Source organism: Podarcis tiliguerta (genome assembly GCF_965153285.1).
Source record: "Podarcis tiliguerta genome assembly, chromosome: 14".
NCBI lineage: Eukaryota > Metazoa > Chordata > Lepidosauria > Squamata > Lacertidae > Podarcis > Podarcis tiliguerta.
Window position 1 is genome coordinate 5,450,106 of NC_139547.1, and position 23,103 is coordinate 5,473,208.

General features: G+C 46.4%; 1 protein-coding gene across 1 annotated transcript in view; it reads left to right on the forward strand.

Annotated features, from left to right (window-relative positions):
- ALDH1A2 (aldehyde dehydrogenase 1 family member A2) overlaps window positions 1-20,259 on the forward strand; it is a 70,773-nt gene extending 50,514 nt beyond the window's left edge. Inside the window, exons 9-14 of the mRNA XM_083413104.1 lie at window positions 11,036-11,138; window positions 13,082-13,266; window positions 14,218-14,382; window positions 14,793-14,950; window positions 15,076-15,150; window positions 15,894-20,259. Of these exons, the coding sequence (XP_083269230.1) occupies window positions 11,036-11,138; window positions 13,082-13,266; window positions 14,218-14,382; window positions 14,793-14,950; window positions 15,076-15,150; window positions 15,894-15,966 (759 nt within the window). The 3' untranslated portion in view covers window positions 15,967-20,259. The remainder of the gene's footprint in view (window positions 1-11,035; window positions 11,139-13,081; window positions 13,267-14,217; window positions 14,383-14,792; window positions 14,951-15,075; window positions 15,151-15,893) is intronic.
- Window positions 20,260-23,103: the final 2,844 nt, after the last annotated feature.

A 23,103-nucleotide genomic window follows, 5' to 3' on the forward strand; every position in this document is an offset into this window, starting at 1 on the left:
TGGTCACTGCTGTGGATACACAAGCAGACTGATTATCTCCAGGTGCTGCGATTATCTGCAAGGGATTTCCACATGGCACGATCAATGTTGCTATCCTTCATGTCATGTTTGCAGACATCTTTGTAATGCAAAATTGGTCTGCCAATGGGCCTGGTGCCTGAAGCCGGCTCCCCACAGAGCACGTCCTTGGAGATCTTTACTGCTTCGTCAGCATCTCCAAAAATCTCTTTCCCCTACTTCCGAGCAAACACTTAGCTCTGGGGTGCTGTTGCATCGGCCTTGGGAAGTGAACAGGGATTTGTATTCCTGTGGCTGCTTGAGTGTTTTCATCCCCTGTATGGCTTCACTTGCCTCCCTACCTCTCTGCCCCTTGTTAAATGAGCATCCAGTTATCAAGGATGAAGAGAAAGCAGAATACAGGCAATGTAATGTCAGTGAGCCTTCAGGCAACAAACCAAATGGAATCTCAGGTCTGGGAACAACTTTAGAAGTGTCTGGGTGGGGCTCTGTGCCAGTCCCAATAGCCAGATACCTCAAAGTCCTCTGGGGAATATGTGGAGCAGGGGAGTCTTTTACCAGCATCCTAGCATCACGTTGCTTTCGACTCTGGATCCTCCCTTCCTTCTCTTTGCTCCTTCAGTGTTTGTCCTGTTCCAAGCCTAGATGGCTGTAGAAACAAATTGGAGACATTAATGGTCTATCAATAGCTGCGGCTGATGGGAGTTGCAGTCCAAACATTTGGCAGTAAAGGCTGCTTTAAGTCACGGTAGCTAAGCAGAACCTCCATGTGCCAAGGCAGTGCTCCTCAGATTATACCTGACACCAGGCACAAAACCAGTGGATGGGGCCTCCTTCCCATGCCTTGTTTGTGCGTATATCAGGATTAGACTCTGCTGGATTAGACTAACCTTGATCTCCTCCACCATGACTATTCTTATACACTGAAAGCGGCCTGGGGCAAAGCATGAATAACCTGAGACAGCGGTCAGTCGCTGGATGATGTTTAGGGAAGCTCACAAGCCTTTTTCCTTGGGTGTGAAGTGGGATGCAGATTTGCTTTGTGCTGCATTCTAGGTAAAATCAGCCATAGTGGTTACTTCTGATTCAAGCTGACCACATTGTTGTCTCCAGATAGAGTCTCTCAGGCAGAAACTGAAGATAATGAAACATCTGACATTTGTTCCAACATACTGAAGTCTGTATGAGTGAGAGGAAAGATGAAGATTTGGTTGATGCAACAAACACACCCAAGCAAACAAATTAGATCCCCAGTTTAATGAGAGAGGGAGATCAGTGGGGGAAAGGGAGAGAGGGAGCGCTTTGGGCTCAAAGACCTTTAGGTTGAACAACTTCAGTCAAAAGCCCAAGGAAGCATCTTGCCTGATTTGCTTGCAACTCGGGTGTTTTCTTTATGCTATGAGTTTAACAAAGCATGAGCTCATCATTAGTCAACAAGATACCGGGCGAGGCCATCAAAGCAAACTACAGGAGAGTCCAGGATTGAGTCATGCCAAGCAAATGTTTGCAGCTAACAGCTGTATTACCACTGATCCTGTCTTGCTCAGCAGGTGACCCCCCCCCCCCAAGTGAGATGGATTTCATGCTCCAGGATCCAGACCCTGTTTTGTCAGCTCTCCCTTCTCATCCAAGAGGATTTTGCACTAAAGGCCTGCAAGGACCTTCCAGATCAACCCTGTGAGACATTTCGCTCATTTTTACTGAACTTCTTTGGTTTCTCTCAAAAGTTCTCAGAAGAACACTCAGATTCCAAAACTTGTGGAGGGGCAGGGCAAATTGGACTGGCCCTGTTGAAAGCAGAAGTGGCACAGAGCCCACAAATCTTCCCCACCTCTGTTCTGTGCTGAATAAATGCTACATTTCAGATTAAAATGGTCACTGGTATCATTGCTCATAGTCTAGACCAACTTTCCCCCAGGTGCCCTTGGCATGTTGCTGGACTACAACTCCCAGCAGCCCCAGCAGCCAGCATGGCCAATGGTCGGGGCAATGGGAGCTGTGAGCCAACAAAATCCAGACGGCACCAAGGCTGGCTACCTCTGCATTAAGAGGAAACAGGCCAAATAGAGCCATAGGGCAAAGAGTCCACCAGGAATTCTACACAACAAGGTGGCCTGTCCTTCTACACAACAAGGAGAGCCAGTGTGGTGTAGTGGTTGAGAGCGGTAGTCTTGTAATCTGGGGAACCAGGTTCGCGTCTCCGCTCCTCCACCTGCAGCTGCTGGGTGACCTTGGGCAAGTCATACTTCCTTGAAGTCTCTCAGCCCCACTCACCTCACAGAGTGTTTGTTGTGGGGGAGGAAGGGAAAGGAGAATGTTGGCCGCTTTGAGACTCCTTAAAGGGAGTGAAAGGCGGGATATCAAATCCAAACTACTCTTCTTCTTCTTCTTCTTCTTCTTCTTCTTCTTCTTCTTCTTCTTCTTCTTCTTCTCTTCTTCACCACCTGAAGTGAAGTGGGAGGGTACCGCTATGTGCACACACTGTGTGTCACCTCTCCTTGCCACCCCTGATGCAACTTCCAGGTTCTGGCAAGAGCTCACCGGAAGTCAGAAGTCACTCCAGATGCTTCTCCTTGCATCTCTGGTGGCGGCGACGGTGGGGTGCCCACAGAGGTGCCCCTTGGATTCTGCCCTCTGAGGCGGCTGCCTCAGTCTGCCTCATGGATAGGCCGGCCCTGCTGTACCAGCACCACTGGGATTTATGGAGGACTTTCCTGATGAAGGCAAGAGGTGCCATTTGGACTTGTCACTCTGGGCACTGAAATGTTTTGGGTCACCAGCAATGTGGGAAGACGACACAAAAATAAAAAATGGAGTGAATGTGACCCAGTCATAAAGCAATGCAAGGTCTTCTTCACACAGGCCTTCTGTGCCATTTGTAAGCCCTGGTAGCTTGGGGGAGTCCTGAAAGCTGATCCCTGAAACAGTGCTGGTTTTAGGATGGTGCACCCCACATAAAACACGGAGCCAACGAGGCAAAAATTGAGAAGATCCAACCCTGAGAAGATCCATTTGGGGGCACCAAATTTTGGCCTCACTCAGGGCGCCATGCTATCAAAGATGACCAACATCTGTCCCTGCCCTGAAATGCAACTGTGATATGGACTGAGCTGAGAGGACCTGCCAGACCCGTGAATCTCTGTGTGCATCTCTGTGTGCTGCTGGGTTGGCTCATCTGGGCCAAGGAGGTTCTTCTGGGGTGTGCCAAGGACTGACAAGCACAGCTTACTCTTCTCCATGCCAATCTGCAGCCAGGTGCTGTGTTTGTGCAGCAAACAACCCCACATCTGCAGAATCGGTGTGTGTGTGTGTGTGTACTTTGCATGGGGAGTTAGGCTTTGACAGAGGAGCCTGAGAATATTCTCATACCTGCAAGATCCTTGTTTGCAGTTTATGTTTGTTTTGATATTTAACCTTCCTTTCAGCCACAAAACAACCCCTTAAGCAGCTCCAAAACAGACTACTTAAAATAAAATACACACACCAGAAAGCAAATTAAAAACAAATTACATCCAGTGAAGAGCAGAACATGAATAATCACAGAGAACAAGTCTGAGCTATTTGACCCTTTCAATGTACTTTAAATTAACTGGATTATTATTTAGTAATTGAGAAGACAAAAGAAAAATGAAAGTCATTTTTTAAATTTTATTTTTGCATTTTCTATTTTACATATACAAGTGAAATAAAAACATAAACACAAAATCCCCTTTGACTTCCTTTCCCCACCCCTGCCAAAAAAAAAGCAAGACATTTGCCCCTTGTGAGTGACCCAAGCAGAGCTTTAAAAAAATCACATTTTTATATCTATAAATCTATTTTAAGCAAAATTTGTCCTATATTTTAAGTCTAATTAATGCATTAAGGGGTTAATACTATAGAGTAAGCTGTCCTGCTAGGCTTAACTAGGTCACTCCCCAACACCTTGAGAGAAAGGTAAACCTCCGTCTACCTGAGAAGCTCAGTGTGTAAAGAGGTCTGAGCTGGTTGCACCAAGCTCAGACCACGTGGCTCTAACAAGCCTGAGTTCCTATACCAATAATTTAGGAACTTTCACCATTGTAGCTAGCCCACATTTTATTGATTGATGTATGAAAAAGCACATGAATCTGACCTTTGGAAAGTTTGTAAGTAAACAATTTTTAACTTACCAAATGTGTGGTCTTTTCTATGCAAAAAGAGAAGTTTTGAAACTCACAAGGGCATATTTTAAAAGTCGAATAGCCTATATTTCCACGCTTCACTTTGCAGCATAATTTGTGATTTTAAAATCTCTAATGGGGTTCTCATGCCAAAGAGTACTCGCCCCAAACTTGTATCCCGGCATACAGAAAGTCTCTTTTTATACCCATTTTCCTCCTTTTTTGTAATAACTTTTATTACATTTTCTGTTTTACAATTTCAAATAAACATTTTGCAAACTCTAAAATATCCAGTGGCTTCCTTTCCTCTCTTTCCATGGTTCATTTTACATATCATACATCCTTGCATATATTACTATAACCATTCAAATAAATTTTCCATCCATCAAAAATTATTTACTCTGTTGAATTTATGTTAATGCTGTCAGTGTTTTCAGCTGTACAGTTATTTTCCAGATATTCAATAAGCGTTTTCCAATCTTCTTGAAATGTATGTTCTCCTTGCTTTCTTATTCTATATGTTAAACCTGCAAGTTGTGCATATGCTTTAGACTTAAGTTGCCAATCCACTTTAGTTGGGACCTCGCTCACTTTCCATTTTGGGGCTAACAAAACACAGGCCACAGTTCTTGCATACGTAAATAACCTTTTCTGACATCTGGGAATTTCACTCTGGGTTATCCCCAGCAAAAAGAACTATGTTTTTGGGGGGAGGGATGTAATTTTGAACTTTTTTTCCAATTCATTGTAAATCATTTCCCAATACCCTTTTACCTTTTTACATGTCCACCACATGTGGAAGAACGTTCCCTCCAGTTCTTTACACTTCCAACACTTATCTGATTCTGTCTTATAAATCTTAGCCAACCTACTCAGAGTTAAATACCATCTATGAATCATTTTCAAGTAGTTCTCTTTCAATGAATAGCATGCTGTAAATTTCAGGTCGCTTTTCCAGAGTTTCTCCCAGAGGTTGAGTTCTATTTTGTGTCCTATATCATTTGCCCAGTGTGTTATTGAAGTTTTAACAAGCTCATCTTTTGTTTCCCGTTCTAATAGAAGATTATAAATTTTAGACAAAGGTTTGTCCTTATTTTGCAACAGTTCCTTTTCAAATTGTGAGCTTTGGTCCAAAAATCCATTCTTTCTATCTAATTTAAACATATCATGTAACTGGTGATATTGCAAGCAAGCAATAACTTGGTTCCTTAGGTTTTCCATTGATTTCAGTTTGGGTTCCCCAATGTAAATTCCAGCAGTTACAGGGAACAGTCGCCCATTGTCTACAGTTACGGTTGCCCATTGTACAGTGGTACCCTGGGTTACAGACACTTCAGGTTACAGACGCTTCGGGTTATAGATTCCGATAACCCAGAAAAGGTACCTCAGGTTAAGAACTTTGTTTCAGGATGAGAACAGAAATCGTGTGGCGGCAGCAGCAGGAGGCCCCATTAGCTAAAATGGTACCTCAGGTTAAGAACAGTTTCAAGTTAAGAACGGACCTCCAGAACGAATTAAGTTCTTAACCCGAGGTACCACTGTATATCCATATTAACTCTCTTAATTGTAATTGCTCCGATGGGAGATAGCCATAAATAAAGGTGTTTTTCTTTCCAACAGATTTTTATGTTTCTCCCAAACTCTATACAGATTTTTCCTAAGAATGTGATTCATAAAACTCTTATAGATTTTCGCCTTCCCATACCAAAGACATGCATACCATCCGAATTTTAAATCATTTCCCTATACCTATAAATGTATATATACCTATTTTTTCCTTGCTACCAACAGAGATTATATTGATGCAGGTCCTTGTGGCACACAGAGTTCTGGTTCCTCCTGGGTTATGCAGAGACTGATCCTCCCCTCCAGCCAGTCTCACAACCTATTCCAAGTGGGGATTGAGGAGTGGAGGATGCTGGTGCCAACATTCCTGTTGATGAAACGTCTTGGCTCCACTGTCTATGGGGGAGAAACCTTTCCCCTGGCATTCCCTTCCTGGGCTGCACCGGCTGTCTGCGGGGAGTTCATTGCGGGAGCCAAGAGATGGGAAGGAGGAAGCAAGTGAGCAGTGCAGAAGACATAAAAGCCATCACACACCTCCCTTTGCAACCCTTTCCAAATTGAAAACTGGAAAGAACTGCCTTTTATCTCTGCAAAGCTTCCCTCACCCCTACCCAGGGTAAAAATACGGAATAATCAAATAATTAGTGAGTAGCCATTCAAGAGAGGAGAGGAGTAGCATTGTAGTTAGAGCACTTAGTATTCTCCCAGATGAACTGCAACACTCATTAAGCTTATATCTAGAGAGGCTTTGATCTGCGCACTTTCCTTTAGTGAGCTAGCTCTGTTACGTAGTCCCATAATTCAAGTGATATCAGATCCCCACTCTCAATCTGCTGTGGCAGCCACTCTGAGGAGCTCCTTCCCTGGGAAAACAAAGTTGCCTCCCTCTTCATCCAACTCCCTTCCCGGACAAGTGGAAACGTCCCTCTTTGCGAAGCTGTTTGGGGCTTCCTCTTGTTGGCTTTGCAGCATCTCTGGATTGTTTTGCTGCACAACTGCTCTTGGCTGGCTTTTCATTCATTGAGTTTTTAGCTGTGATCTGAAAATGTGATTGTTTTAGATTTTGTTGTGTGTCACTTTGAGCGTTTAGTGGTTTTGAACGGCAGGGAAAGAAACTGAGGTATTTTATAAATAAAAATAGAAACAGTTGACAGGATGAGGTTGCAGACCAAAGGAGCAACAGATTGCTAGTTCTTTGATTTATTGCTTGGTGTTTGCCACTGTGATGATTGTAGGGATGTGTATAGATGTTAGGATAGGATGTATTTATTAGATGTTATCCTTCCTTCCTCACGTTTTAGCAGAGTGCATCTCTTTGCAAATTAAAAGGGAAGCTTAGATTGACCAGTTTTAGCCTTTTAGTTTAAGTAACCAGTATGCTTTAAGGCGGGATGCGGGTGGCACTGTGGGTTAAACCACAGAGCCTAGGACTTGCCGATCAGAAGGTCGGGGTGAGCTCCCATTGCTCGGTCCCTGCTCCTGCCAACTTAGCAGTTCAAAAGCACGTCAAAGTGCAAGTAGATAAATAGGTACCGCTCCGGTGGGAAGGTAAACGGCGTTTCCATGCGCTGCTCTGGTTCACCAGAAGCGGCTTAGTCATGCTGGCCACATGACCCGGAAGCTGTACGCCGGCTCCCTCGGCCAATAAAGCGAGATGAGCGCCGCAACCCCAGAGTCAGTCACGACCGGACCTAATGGTCAGGGGTCCCTTTACCTTTATCTATGCTTTAAGGCAGACTGGTTTCTCCTTTTCTCTCCCTTAAAACAACAATCACATAAACAGTCTTGTAAAAGGTAAAAAACATTTTGCTCACTCAGAATACTTGTTGAGAAGTAACAGATACAGCAGCTTTGTTCAGGCAGGCTTAAAATGGTAATTCTGTTACATAGGCATGCTTAAGTCTAGCTTAAGATGGAGTCTGATCATTGGAGGTCAGACATGGCAGATTGTTTTTCACATTTATAGCTTGAGATAAAGAGTAAAAGTGAAGAGAGGCAAAAGAGCAGAGAGCAAAGACGAACTGCCCAGTCAAGTAAGTAGATGATATATGGCTTTGCCCTACTTCTGGCTGGGCATAGTGGGAATGTCTCTCACAGAGCTCTCTCTAGCAAACTTACAGGAAAACTCTGCAAGCTTCAGCTCCTATCATGTGCCTGTCTAGCAAACATGCATTGTCGGTTTGACTGCATTGTAAATACAGTGGTACCTCAGGTTAAGTACTTAATTCGTTCCGGAGGTCCATTCTTAACCTGAAACTGTTCTTAACCTGAAGCACCACTTTAGCTAATGGGGCCTCCTGCTGCCGCCGCGCTGCTGGAGCACGATTTCTGTTCTTATCCTGAAGCAAAGTACTTAACCTGAGGTACTATTTCTGGGTTAGCGGAGTCTGTAACCTGAAGCGTATGTAACCTGAAGCGTATGTAACCTGAAGTGTATGTAACCCGAGGTACCACTGTATCCCACAATGATTTGGTCTTCTTGGGATATGTTGCATCCAACCATCAGAATGTCTCAGGCCAAAAGCATCTGAATGGAGTCAGTTCTGAAGGAAAGGTCTGAAGGCGTAACCTTTTCTCTAAAATGAAGCATCATATGGGTCTTCTTGAAACTTTGCTGAGGTCAACAGGGCTTGCACAGGAGATCTTCCCAGGGACTGGGCTTCTCTGTCCTCCCAGCTGCCCTGTTTGGCTAGATTGCCTCTGCTTTGCATTTGCTCCATCTTATGCTGTCATTTTTACCACATTTTCCATTGTCAAGTGATGATGGGAAAGAAGAAACAATTGTTGGTAAGCTTGACCATTTCACAGGAGGGGAGAGGGCTGCTGTGCTCAAGTCCTGCTCATGGCCTGAGTGTAGGCATCTGGTTGGACACTGTGAGAACAGGATGCTGGACTAGATTGGCCAATGGCTTGACCCAGCAGGCACTTCTTATGTTCAGCTCTGTTGTCCACTCTTGTTGATTTTGCATGTGTGCTTTTGGCAAAAATCTGAACATGTTCAAGGGTGTGGACAGCAACAAAGCAGTGTTGAGGTCTGTCATCTATCCGTGAGCATTGGCTTGTAGTGGAATGCCTTTTTTTGATATGCTGGCAGATGCCACCTGATCCCTTAGAAGTGGCTCATTAATTCTCTGTCATGCTACCACCCACCTCTGTGTGTGTTGTTAACAATATTAACCGCCATCTTAGGTGCTGGCTCCCTGGGGCCTTGAGTGCCTGAGCACCCACAAAATTCCTCATGAAGGGGCTGGGCACCCACAAAATTTGGCACCAGGGCCACCACGGCCTCAGGCACCCATGGTCGCAGGGCCAAGCTGGCACTCTTGACTTCCATTATATGCCCAGCTGAGCCTACAGCCAAGGTTGTTGTTGTGGTTACCTCAGGTTTGTGTATGATTAAGGATGACTGAGTGGACAACAGGCAGATATGGCCAACTCTCCTAGAAAAGGCTCCAGTGCAATGCAGCAGATGTTGCATAGGCGCACAGGGCTCTTGCAAGCTCTGCTTGGTTTTGCTGAGGCTTTTTGCTGCCTGCCATTATTGTGTGGCAGCTGGCTGCCATATAAAATGCCTGCCTCAGGGTTTATCCACTCTTCATTTCCCCCTGCTTTTTCTCGGCATGGCCCACACTTAAAAGCACAATGTCTAAGCACCCTTTTCTTTTGCTCTGGAGCTTTCCTCATGAAAACCCACTGCCGGAAACTCAAATTGACATTTGCTCTGACTGAGCACTAAAGAGCAAGTTTTTGTGGGGAAAGCTCCTGGTAAAAACAAAACAAAATGCTCATACCTGGAGTTTTAAGCACAGATGTTTGCCTGGAAAGAGTGGGGCAAAAGGTAAGTGTGTATAAGCCCACAGTTCTACAATTGAGTAAAAATTGGAGAGCACAGAGCACTGATTCTGACTGCTTGCAGTACGCCCATCTCCCCGCATGGACTGCAGTCAAAAGACTAACCAGTGTCTAGACTGTGTGGGCAGGCTGGGAATCTCTATGAACTTGTATGGAGCAAAGAGACCAGGATGACTTCAGTCCCTTCTTAGACCCGTTGTTGATATGTCCGCCTCTACTCTTATCTGTCCATTGCTTCTGGGAATCAAAATGTTTTGTTTCTTATGTCAGCATAATTATGCATCTTCACCTGCATCTCATGTCAGGGCTGGTTCAGCTGCAGGTCAGCCCAGAGACTCAGAGAATAGCAGTAAAGTTGATTCTTTATTCAAGGAAACAGAATACAAACAGAAAAACCTAAGGTGAGACTGGCCCCGGTGAAGCAGTAGCCAGAACTGGCAATGTGGGCCTCCCACTTCCCCCTAGGCCTCCTCTCCATCCGGCTGTTTTCCCTGCAGTCCACCAGGGAGGGGCCCCTTGAAACCTCTGGGCCCATCGTTCGGCCACATGCAAAAGTCTCTGGGACCTTGGAGACTAGACAGGAGCTGAATACAGTAGGACCAGCAGGCTCCTATGGATCTGTTGCAGTCTCAGCCCCCACCTCCAACTGTCTGTCCTATGTCTGCAGTGTTTCCATCCTCTTTGTTATGTACTGAGTTGAATAGGATCCACAAGGCAGCAGTTTGATTGGTCCTAGAACAATAGGATTCAGAATGCAACAGTCTGATTGGTCCACAGGAGCCACCCAATCCAGCTCCAGGTGGAAGTGAATCCGCAACCTGATTGGTCTACAGGTGAATCCCAGAATTAGCCAATCACATGGGGCCCATTGTGTAAATAATGTACATAAAGCAGACATTCTGGGGGAACTTCCATTCCTCCTCAACACTATATGCTGAATAAAGAGCATGAAATCCACTCGACTATTTCACTCTTCTTCCTCTCTCTCACTAAGAACTGTTGCTTGTCCAGTACAGTGGTACCTCGGGTTAAGTACTTAATTCGTTCCGGAGGTCCGTTCTTAACCTGAAACTGTTCTTAACCTGAAGCACCACTTTAGCTAATGGGGCCTTCTGCTGCTGCTGCACCGCCGGAGCATAATTTCTGTTCTCATCCTGAAGCAAAGTTCTTAACCCAAGGTACTATTTCTGGGTTAGCAGAAGTCTGTAGCCTGAAGCATATGTAACCTGAAGCATATGTAACCCAAGGTACCACTGTATTCAGCCATTCCCCCCCCCCCTCTCTTCCGTGTCCCACCAGCATTCCCCTGGCCTGGAGCCTTCCTCTTCTCAGGGTTCTCTGGCTGGAGCTCCCCGCCTCTCCTCATTGTCCAGCCAGCTCCTGACATTTCACTCGTGCCTTGAGCTGCCTGTTGCTCTGAGCCCATCTCTCAAGCCTTTTCTCCTTCATCTTTTCAGGTTGGCAAGTTGATCCAAGAAGCAGCTGGGAGGAGTAACTTAAAGAGGGTGACGCTGGAACTTGGGGGGAAGAGCCCCAATATTATCTTTGCAGATGCCGACTGTAAGTAAGGACGAGGGAGGAGTTTTGTAAGGTTCACATTTTAATGCAAATAATGTAATGTAAATAACTCTCACTTTCTGAAACAGCCCGCAAACCAAAACACTGCTATCCTTCAAAATTAACTCTTCTCTGAGTTTCGTGATGCAGTCCTCCAACCAATTAAGATGTACAGAAATGTATATGTCAGGGAAAGTGTATACTACTTTAAAAAACACATTATATCAGGGAATCCCCCCCAAAAGTGTATATATTGTTGTAAAAGTTGGGCACCATTGCCACTCTTTGCTGAGTGGTAGTGAGATTCCAGGGGGTTCCAGTCATTCACCCAAGATCTATGCTCCTTTGGAAAATAGAAGACGGCCATAGCTTTAAGAAATACGATTTATTCACATATCCACACCTTCAGTCTGCATGGAGGGAGTCCAGATCTTGCAGCATGGCCATCTCAAGCAATTCAGCGGCACAAATAAAGAGGACAGAGGGAAGATTTTTCTGCCTCTCTCATAATGAGGGCACTTGAGGACACCCAACAAAGCTGAACACTGGGAAATTCAGGACAGATAAACAGTTCTTCACACAGCGCATAGTTAAACTGTGGAACTCACTCCTACAAGAGAGAAGGATAGCCATCAACCCGGATGGCTTTAAGGGCAGATTAGAATTTGGGGAGAAGAAGGATATCAATAGCAACTAGCTATGATGGCTATTTTGTTTGTTTATCAAATTTATTTTTAATAATAATAATAATAATAATAATAATAATAATAATAATAATAATACTTTTATTATTTATACCCTGCCCATCAGGGACACGGGTGGTGCTGTGGGTTAAACCACAGAGCCTAGGACTTGCCGATCAGAAGGTCGGCAGTTCGTATCCCCGCGACGGGGTGAGCTCCCATTGCTCAGTCCCAGCTCCTGCCAACCTAGCAGTTCGAAAGCATGTCAAAGTGCAAGTAGATAAATAGGTACCACTCCGGCAGGAAGGTAAATGGCCTTTCCATGCACTGCTCTGGTTCACCAGAAGTGGCTTAGTCATGCTGGCCACATGACCCGGAAGCTGTACGCCGGCTCCCTCGACCAGTAAAGTGAGATTAGCACCTCAACCCCAAAGTTGGCCATGACTGGACCTAATGGTCCTTTACCCCACCCATCTGGCTGGATTGTTAACTTTATTAGATTAAATTCTTGGATCACACGGTGGTTTACAATATTTAAACACAAAAATACATCAGATAGTAACAAACAAAAACAATACACATACACACCCCAGTGTTTATCTGTGCTCTTCCTCCCCAGTCAGAGGCAGGAATGCTTCTGAGTGCTAGATCCTGGGAATCAGAAATGGGTAGAGTGTTGCTGTTGTGCTCACAGGTCCTTCCTCTAGGCATCAGTTTGGCCACTGTGAGAAGAGGATGCTAGACTAGATGGACCTCTGGTATTATCCAGCAGACTGTCTTTACGTTCTTATGATATTTGGACAAAAGCTGCCGGTTCCCAGTTACTGGGTTTTCATTTCAACAGCAGGCTGAGTTCTGAGTTGTCTGCCAGTGCTTTTATGATCTGACACAGTCTGAAATATGCAGGCCAAAATATTAATTAATCCGTTGTTGTCGTAACTAGCATCCAGGACCTCCTGCAGAGCGCCGTGGGTTTTTTCTTACGGCCCTCAAAACCTTTTTGATCTCTGCCCTGCTCTTACAGGAATCCCTACGTAAAACAGAATGAATCATCTGCAGTAACGGCAGCATACACAAATAACATGTGTGTGGATGTTTTGATCTTTTCAAACGTCTGCCCACCACCCCAGCAATGGAGTTTTGTTCTGTTGCTTTGAAGTTGAGCAGCATTATTTGGAGCTTGGAGTGATGTGTGTGACGTGGGCTCAGGAGCCACAGATGTGGGGAACGGTCCCTCAGCATGTGGCTCTCTTGCTTTTGCAGTGGATTACGCAGTGGAGCAGGCACATCAAGGGGTCTTTTTCAACCAAGGCCAGTGCTGCACCGCCGGCTCCCGGATCTACGTGGAGGAGCCCATCTACGAGGAGTTTGTTCGAAGGAGCGTTGAGCGTGCCAAGAGGAGGGTGGTGGGGAGTCCTTTTGACCCCACCACAGAACAAGGACCACAGGTAAAGGGAAGGTATCCAGGGCCCAGGTACTAAATGCATTTCTAGGGTGCATGCCAAGTCCTGGAAAAACACTGGCCACATTAGCACCATACATTTAAAGTGCTATGATCCCACTTTAAACACTCATAGCTTCCCCCAAAGAATTCTGGAAGCTGTCATTTGTTAAGGGTGCTGAGAGTTCTTAGGGGACCTTTGTTCTCACTGAAGAGCTACAATTCCCAGAGTTCCTTGTGACAGTGGCGTAGCGTGGGTTGTCAGCACCCGGGGCAAGGCAAGTAATTTGCGCCCCCTAACCCGGGGCAAGGCAAGTAATTTGCGCCCCCCCCCCCCGCTGCACTGTCCCTCCCCCAGATAGTCCCTCGCTCTCTCTCCGCTCCGCACCGCACGCCTGGCACCCTCCCCTCCACAGTGGGCGGCGACCCGGCGGCTCGGATCGGATTCGCACAGCCAGCACTGCAGTGAGAGAGAGTGAGTGAGCCAGGTAGGGGCAAAGAGCAGCGAGTGCGAGCGCCCCCCCCCCCAGATGTTGCGCCCGGTGCGGCCGGCCCCCCCTGCACCCCCCACGCTACGCCACTGCCTTGTGAAGAGAGATTGATTGTTAAACTACTCTAGAAACTAGCGGGAGGGAGGGGAGGAAGAGATCAGGCGAAAACACTATAACAGCAATGCAATGCATGTAAACTTCAGTGTGTAGTATTCCAAGAGAGCAGATCTCCAGGTGCCAGGCAGTCACGCCAAAGAAATGAAGAGGGGGAATTGATAAAGACGGTTTGTGCTTTGCAGATCAGTCTATGTCCACAGCCAATGATCCTGTGATTCCAGGCACATCTTGTTGGCCGCTGTGAAAAAAAAGGACACTGGAAAAGATGGTCTTGTGTTGGGCACACCCAGTTTCTGCAGGGCCCTGCTTACGCTCATCTTCTCTTTCCTTCCTTCTTCTTCTTTTTCAAGATTGATAAGAAACAATACAATAAGATCCTGGAACTGATTCAGAGCGGCATTGCTGAAGGCGCACGGCTGGAATGTGGAGGCAAAGGACTGGGAAGGAAGGGATTCTTCATTGAACCCACCGTCTTCTCCAATGTGACGGATGATATGCGCATTGCCAAGGAAGAGGTATTGGTTCCTCTCACCCTCTTTTCCCCACACTCTGGGTCAAAGACCTTGTCGGATGTTGCCAGGGAAAAACCCCATTCACAGAGGCTCCGGAAGTTTCCCCCTGGCAGGGCACCAGCGGTCAGCCAGGATGAGCACTGGTCAAGAGTCCCAACCGCCCAGAAGCACCCCTTGTTTGCCTCACCCAGCTGTGCCAGCTTACCATTCTCTTTGCTGGATGCCCAGGAAGGCATCTCAGTGGGGGGTGGGGGGTGTGTGTGTGGTGCCATTTCTAAACAAGATCCATTTTTTTCTGAACAAGAGCCAAACATTTCTGGGCGCATCTAAACAAGATCCATACTTGACTCCCATCCACGGTGACTGCCTGCCATTTTAATTTACCCCAGATGCCCACTCCATTTCTGTTGCAGATCTTTGGGCCTGTTCAAGAAATCCTGCGGTTTAAAACCATGGATGAAGTTATTGAAAGAGCCAACAATTCAGACTTTGGACTGGTTGCTGCCGTCTTCACCAATGACATCAACAAGGCCTTGACCGTTTCCTCCGCAATGCAAGCAGGAACTGTCTGGTGAGGAGGAGGGAGGAGGGCTGGGGGCAGGGGGTGCCTGCTCCGGAAAATGGGGTGTCTGTTTCTGGGGTGAGGGATAATATGGAGACTTTGTAATCAAGGTGTTTTCTTTCTTCCTCTGACAGGATAAATTGCTACAACGCCTTAAATGCCCAGAGTCCTTTTGGAGGATTCAAGATGTCTGGCAATGGGAGAGAGATGTAAGCAACACTTCCAATGAGGGCTTTGGGGCTCATTCCTGTCCAAGGGGTGCCTCCACCAGAAAGGGGGAAATGGTGGCTCTCCAGGTGATGCGAGGCAAGCATGCAAACAAGCCCTTCATCTGGATTCACACTGACCTTTCAGCACCTGACCCTGGGCATTTTAATGCCCGATAGAGCTCAACCAAAATGGCCCTCAATTTGGCAAAAGTATATGGGGGGGCAGGGAGATTGCTATGTTCAGTGTTTGACCTTGAACCACTTTATTATAGTCCAGTGGAAACAGGGTTGTAGCAGTGGTGGAAGCAGTTCTTTTTCTCCCCAAGCAAAAGCTTAATGAACTGCCTCTATTCTTCCTCCAAGGAAACCACTGCCAGTATCCCTAGAGGGGAATTGGGGTGGGGGAGAAAAGGGGATGGAGGGCACTTCCTTTGTTGAGCAGAGAGATATTCTCCTCTACAAGCACCACTGAAGTGAATGGAGGCTTATGATGCACTACATGTGCCTCTCCCGTTCATTTCAATGGGGATCACACACAGGGATTTCTCAGGTCAAATCTCTTGTCTTTCACTCTCCCTCCTTTAGTGGCACGCAGGATCTGCCTCCTTACCTTATCGTGTGGGAGGGTTGGCCATCCCTGTTGGTTGGTGCATCACCCAGACTCTGATAAGCATCTCTGTGTGGTACTTGTAGAGAGGAATGGTGTTTAGTCACAAATCTTGCACATTTAATTTGTTTTCTAGGGGAGAGTGTGGACTGCGAGAATATTCTGAAGTGAAGACTGTGACGATAAAGGTTTCTCAGAAGAACTCGTAAGAAGACAATGTGCCGATCACTGCAGTACATCAAGTGACCCTCTGTATTCCTTTTATGGGGACTAGCACTCAGGAATTTTTAAAAAAACAACGACACAGATTTCTTTTTTAAATAGCATGGCAACCAGGCTTGCCATTAAGCTGGATGGGTTTTCACCCCACTGTTGCCCACAAACCACTCGTTTAATATAGTACAGTTAGAAAACATTCAGAAATGTTCCCACTATACAAATTGCAAGTAAACACACGCTATCGTGTTCCTGAAAAGAAAACCTGTTTTAAACTGCCCTTCCCAACCATCATGTCCTTGATTTGCTCCATTCTTGTATGACGTTGGCGCTGCAACTGGATTCATTGGGGGACCCAAAACTCAGCAAGCAGCCACTTACCAGAAACATAAGCCCCAAGGCTGGAGGTGGGCAACTTAACTGGAGATTGTAATGTACGTTCTTGAAAGCATAATCCTTTTCTCCTGAAGTGAGTTTGTATTCCTCCTCATTTCAGGGAAGCTTGCAGAAACACAGTGCTCCAACAGAGAAAACGATGATGGAGTTTTGGATTCTCTCTGTAGCTGCAGGTGTGTCTTTCTTCATAAGAAAACCATTTCCCCTTTGGATCTGACATAAAGCGCACTTGCAGTATAACCTCCCCCCCCCCCCCAAAAAAAGGCTGGTTGTGTTTACACATGCTCTTCTTGACTGAAAGGGAGGAGCTGGGTGAGAGGAAAGGGGCCACTTCAGCCACCTGCTCCCAGGTGGAGCTATGAGGGAGCAGAGTCCTGGAACTGGGCCCTCTTCAGCTGCAAGCTGGATTTCTACCATCAGTGTTGCAGCTGATGACGGGCAGCGAGCGTGAGGAGGAGGAGCATGCCTGGAACCCCATGGCAGAATCTGCACAAATGGAGCTGTGGGAAATGGAAATGAGCCCATTGCATCCCTGGGGGCAGCTCCAAATCCTGAGCAGAATTTGAGGTTTTGATGTTCAAATCAGCAGGTTAACTGCAACCTCATAGCTCCCTCCATTCAGAGCAGCGCTAAATGGCTTTAGTTTTGCATCATTTTTGCCCTTCTTCATCATGCTCTGCCTAGCACCCCCAAATCAGTGGCAGCAGCTGGGAGACAAACAACATGGTGACATCACACCATATGATATGTTAATGTGTGGGGAAAGGAGCCCCATTGCATCCAAAATGGCTGTTGCTGATTTGGCCCCTGGAGCAAGGAGGAACCTCCCTCTGCAGTTCGTCTGCCTTTTTCTGACTTCTTTGCAGGCAGGTCCTCATTTCACTTAGGAAGGTGGAACAGTGGCAAGTGACCTGGGCTTTCTGTGACTTTCACTCTTGACTGAAGCCTTGCAAAAAATAAAAATAAAAATGATCCTTTGGCCGTGGTTCTGCAACTTGCCAAAAAGAAAAGCTGAGTAAGGAAGAGGCAAGCCCTAGTTTTGTCATGGCTACTCTTAACCATACCAATTCCAAGTACACTTGCCAGCCCTCCTCTTGTGAAGGAAGGACATGCTCTGCTGCTGCTCCTTCCATTATGGTTTCAACAAAGGTATTCAGCAGTTTGTGGCCGGCCTTTGAGAAGCACTAGATTTAGGGCCAAGGGGGCACAAAATTGAGAAGATCCATTTGGGGGTGCCGAATTTTGGGCTCCCACAGGGTGCCCTATTACGAAAGATGACTAAAGTCTGCCCCTGTTTTGATTGCCACCACCTTTGCAGCCACAGCCTCTCAGTGCTAATTGAATAGAAATCTACTTGTTTTTTATTCCCCAAAACCATCATTGCTCCTGTTGCATAAGGATATAAATGCATGCAGAAGGGGACTGCTGAGTGATGCTGCCAGGTGAGCATCAATGGCACCAGCCAAGGGGGTGGGCGCTGCAACAGCGTGGTTTCCCTCAAGGAGGCCGGATCCACATACAGAGGCCCACAACATCATCACTTTACCACTTTTTCTAATGGTTCCACTCAGTTCATCGGTTTGTGCTGCCAACTGCAGAACAAGGGCTGAACCAAGAGGCAGAGAGCAATGTTGGCTCCACTCATTAACTCACTCCCCTCTCTGTTGCTGAATTGCAACTTATCACCAAACTTAAAACCATGGAGAGACCTGGTCTGAATAGAGACATTGGATTCTTATCTCATTATACATGATAAAGCTATATTTAGCCATCTCATCTGTTGCTTTTTCCTGTAAGACCAATTGCAGCCGTTAACAGTCGTCAACAGGTTTACCTCACCTATCAGCCAATCACCCATTCCCACCACCCTTCTGAGCAATACCCCTCCCCACCCTCTCACTATATATAAGGGTCTGGTGACATCTGTTTCAGCGTATCTGAAGCAGTGTGCATGCACACAAAAGCGCATACCAATAACAAACTTAGTTGGTCTCTAAGGTGCTACTGGAAGGAATTTTTTAAATTTTGTTTCCCCTTTCTGTGTGAACCTCACAATAGCCCTGTGAGGTAGGTTAGGGTGAGAAACAGTGAGTTGCCCACGGTCACTCAGTAAGCTCTATGGTGTAATGGAGATTTGAATGTGGTTTTCTCTAATTCAAACCCAGAACTCTACTGATACATCAAGGTGGATCCGGGTTCACTGTGTGGTTTAAACACGTGGCTCTAATTTACACAAGTGGCCGCAAAACCATTTAGAACTCTGGGCACATCTGGATTTTTCAGTGAGTGATGTGATTGTCACCCCTTCTGGTCACAGATCTAGGCGAGTTAATGTGAACCTTGAAAAGCACATAGAGCTGAAACAGGAAGTGAGAAAGAGTGTCACTCTTCCATCTTCCTCCTTCAGCTCTATGTACTTTTCAATGGAGAAGAAGTTAACCACCCTTTCCAGAAAGTGGGGAATTCAGAGGCTTCATGGGCACCAGGGAAAGACCTAAAGGGCACAACTGGGCCCATGGAATGGTGTCTCCTGATTTACACCCTCATTCAGCCAGGGTTGATTTCAAAGGGAGTCCTTTGTTCCAGATCAAAGATGGAGGCCTCATGTTCTTTATAAAGGAGAAAACAAATTCAAAGACATTCGTTTGCATGTTATCCCCGTGGGAACATCCCACATCTGACAAAATCATGTCTGGATGAGACATAGAACAAATGTGAAATGTAGTGGCCAATCATGAAACAGAAATATCAGCAGTTTTTGGACACAATTTACCAGGAATTGGGCCAAAGCACAGAACGTCCCCAAGGGTGGTATTCAGAGGCGGTTGAAACGCCAGTGCGAAAGTTGCATTTTTGACTGGTCGATTGAGGGTTTTTTCTGGACTTTTGAAAGACAGCTGTGTGTACTCAGCTGTCCATGTTTGCTACAGCATCTTTACAAAAAATGGATCTCCCAAAATGAATCACTCTGGGTCAAAAACTCAGACAGAAACTCTGGACACTGGAAAGGTTCATCCCCTCTAAGCTGAAGGGTTGAGAGTTAGTCAATAAGGAACCTGGCCATTGGAAAGTTGTCGTGAGAAAGGGTGAGAGCTTGGCATAAAAGAAGACCAAGGCAGCCTCTTGCTCCACTCAAGGGTCCAGTTCAAGCGTGCAAGCTCAGCAAAGTACTTCACTGGCTGGCCCAAAGCTGCCTAGAACCTGAAACATTTAATGCAAAAGGCTCCTCTTCCCACAACATCACATGGAGCACCCTCTGCCAGGAAGTTCCCCCGCACAAGCTCCAGTGGCACAAGTATGAGTTGCAGAAATGTGCTCTTGCACACTGCACACTCGTGTCAAATGGGCTTGCCCAGGAGAACGTCCCCCTGGAATGGTGTGGCTCTTTGTCTCCCTCTCTGCCACCCCCTTCAGGCTCTCTCCATCTCCCCTCTCCCCTCCCTTCCCAGCCCAGCACTCTCTGCAACCTGCCCCCCATGTTTGATATTTATGCCATCCTTGTTTGTCTCCAAATATAGATATATATTTTTTGCTAGATGCATAATTCAAGCTGTTCTTTTCTGAACGTGGAGATGCAACTGCAAGCTATACCAGAGCTGTGCAACATGAATGTCATATACTCCTATTGTAGAGTTATGTCAGAGTTTTGTTTTCTTTTTTGAAAGAAATATGCTTTAAGAAATTAGTTTTCTTATTATCTCCAATATTCATTGTGAAGGGGTAATTTTCATTTCTTTTTCTGTTACATGCCTTTGGAAGAAACTCGTGCTAGCAATAAGCATTTATACTGTATACTCCTCTGTATTATATGTGTCTTGTCTATTGTTTGTGTGTTATTTCAAATAAATTCAGGTAACAACTGAAGTTGCCATTTTTCCCACCACCCTCAATGCGCATGAGTCGGTGAAATTTGTCTTTTCATTTGCCAGATACATCATGTGCTGCTCAAGGGCACCCCTGACAGTCTTCGAAGTTTCCTGTTATCAGTTTTAATCCTGTGTATGGTTAGAGACGACAAATGAAAACAGGTTATTGAAGTCTATACTTTTAAGTTTCCCTTAAAGGGCTTCCGAGGTGAAACTCGGCCATCCCGTCTCATTGGTGGGACTCTGCTCTGCACAGAGGCAAGGCCTCCTCCTCAGTAGCTTTATTTTCCTTTGCAAAATGAATAGAGAGTGGGAGAAACGAGTCTGATTCCCCCCCCCCCCTTGAATATTATTGCAGCTGCATTTCTTTCTTTTTAAAAAGAAAACTCTGAATTGTGGATCCAGGTCAGAGGCAAAGTTCATCCTCACCCACTGTGGCCATAAAGTTTAGCTATCAGCGAAAGTCTGAAATCATCGGCCTCTGCAGGGTGCTCAGGCAAACTCTTGCTTCTTGGAGGGAGTCCTGGATAAAGTTTTAAGAAGTGATGATTTTTATTTCCTCTCTAGATGAGTCACACAGATACGATGAAGTTAACACCCAGGTCGCTTGCAGAAGAGACACCCGCCAGCTCTTTTGAGCCACAGATTCTAAGCATGGTTGCCGGAAGGACTCCTTAAAATCAACTGGCAGCTGCTTCCCAGAAAAGTGGCCATGGACTTCAAGTCCTGGGCTTGGTTTTCCAAGCCTATAGCCGGCTGATCAGCTTCTAAGGCCACAATGCCACAGATGTGACGTAGGGCTCATCCATCTTTGCTCCACATTTCCAGAACCATGTCTGACAGCTTTTTTGTTTTGTTTTCCCCAGCAAAAACCTGCTATTTACCACTGAATCAGAACAAACAGCAATCTCTGGAAAAAACCCGAACAGCCATCTGCTCTGATTTAGCAGTAAATATCGGGTTTTCCTGGAGAAACAGCAAAGCAAAAGAAAAAAAAGTGGTGGGGAGTGTTTATTTGAGTCTCCCCTCAAGGGTGCAGTCCCCTTATGTGGCTCTTGCCTATTCCTACCCCTTATTTGTAGTTGGGAGAATGCAATATCCCCCCATTTCCACTGCTAGGAATGGCTTCATAAAGTGAAGCACCTGGCACAAAGAATCCTGCCTACTCTCCTCGACACACCATCTTTCTGCCTCTGACTGTGGAATTGCAGTTGCTCAGCTTCTTGGGCTGCTGTGCATGTCTTGCACCTCTTGGGCACGTTCAGGGAGGAGAAGGCTAATTACGATCGCTGTATGTGCTACCTCCAGAATCAGTGGCAGAGGGCCTCTGCACATCAGCTTCTGGCTATCAGGAGTGAGGAGAGCGCTGCTGTTGCACTCAGGTCCTTCTTGCAGACTTCCTATAATGGCGGGCATCTGGTAGGGCATTGCAGGAACGGGACTTTGGACTAGAAGGGCCCCCTTGGGGCTGATCCAACTGCAAGGCTCATGTTCTTATGACTGAAAAGCATTCTGGTCCTACCTGCCGTCCTCTGTTGACTTGGGAGGCCACCAAGTTGAGGGAGGGAGGTGGTGTTGTGGCTGAAGTTTTTCTTTGATTGGCTGAAATAAAAGGGGAAGGTGGGGTGGGTTTTTTTGGACACCAGTCTGCAGGGATTGCTCTTCTCATATGGGGGGGGGGAGGGCAGCCAAGGCCCCTGGTGCGTTTGAAAAGGCACGTTGCGAAGCCTGAGGCGTGATTAGTCTTCCCAAAGCGAACACTTTGAAAACAAAGCCCTGGGCATTTGTTGGCGTTCCACCTAGGAAGGCAGCTGAGAGAGCCAAACACCCATGAGAGAGCGTTCAAGATGTGCTGTGAGTGTTTTTAAACCCCATCCCACCCACATTTTATCATAGCTGGTCACTGGCCAGCCTGTTTCAAAACAAGAGCGGCGCTGGTGGCAAAGAGGACAGCCTCTCCCTCTTGGAAGGAGAAGTGGTGACAGAGAGGGGCCCAGCAGACTGGTCTGGATCCTCCGGACCTGCCATCCCTCCCCCTGCCCAACCCCACCAGTTAGGAGCAAGAGGGTCCTTTATTTCAAATTGCCAATTCCCTTTTGCTTGTTAAAGGCGTCTTGCAACACCACCAGGGTTCCTGTTGGCCTTCTTGGGTTCCAAGCTCTGAGCTCTCAATACCTCAGGTGACCTCCTCCAACTCTGGGCTTTCAGCTGCTGCCCAAGAGACACTTCGATCTCTGGCTGGTTTTATCACAGACTTGATAGATTGGCCAGCTATGAGACATGGTTCAAACAAACTAATATTTCTTATAATAGGAAATGCTGACTATTACCAAGTTCTTACAGTGTTTGTTTTCAATAACAGTGTTTGCATAGCTTTGCATTTCAAAACATGTGCTTATAACTCTATTCCTATTCCTTACCTTATATCTTAGAAATATCTCCCTACATAACACTTTATAGTACAGTGGTACCTCGGGTTACAGACGCTTCAGGTTACAGACTCCGCTAACCCAGAAATAGTGCTTCAGGTTAAGAACTTTGCTTCAGGATGAGAACAGAAATCGTGCTCCGGAGGCGCGGTGGCAGCAAGAGGCCCCATTAGCTAAAGTGGTGCTTCAGGTTAAGAACAATTTCAGGTTATGAACAGACCTCTGGAACGAATTAAGTACTTAACCCGAGGTACCACTGTATATCTCTTAATACAAAAATCTTGTGCCTCCTTCCTCCCTGCCACACACGCTCCCTCATGGCTGCCAGCTGATCACTTGCCAGGCAGAAATCCAACTGGGCAAGCAGGTGAGGCCAGGGCAGTTGCTTCTCTGGCTTCTCCTCCTACCCCACTGTTGGCTGAGCCAGAGGGAAGCACAG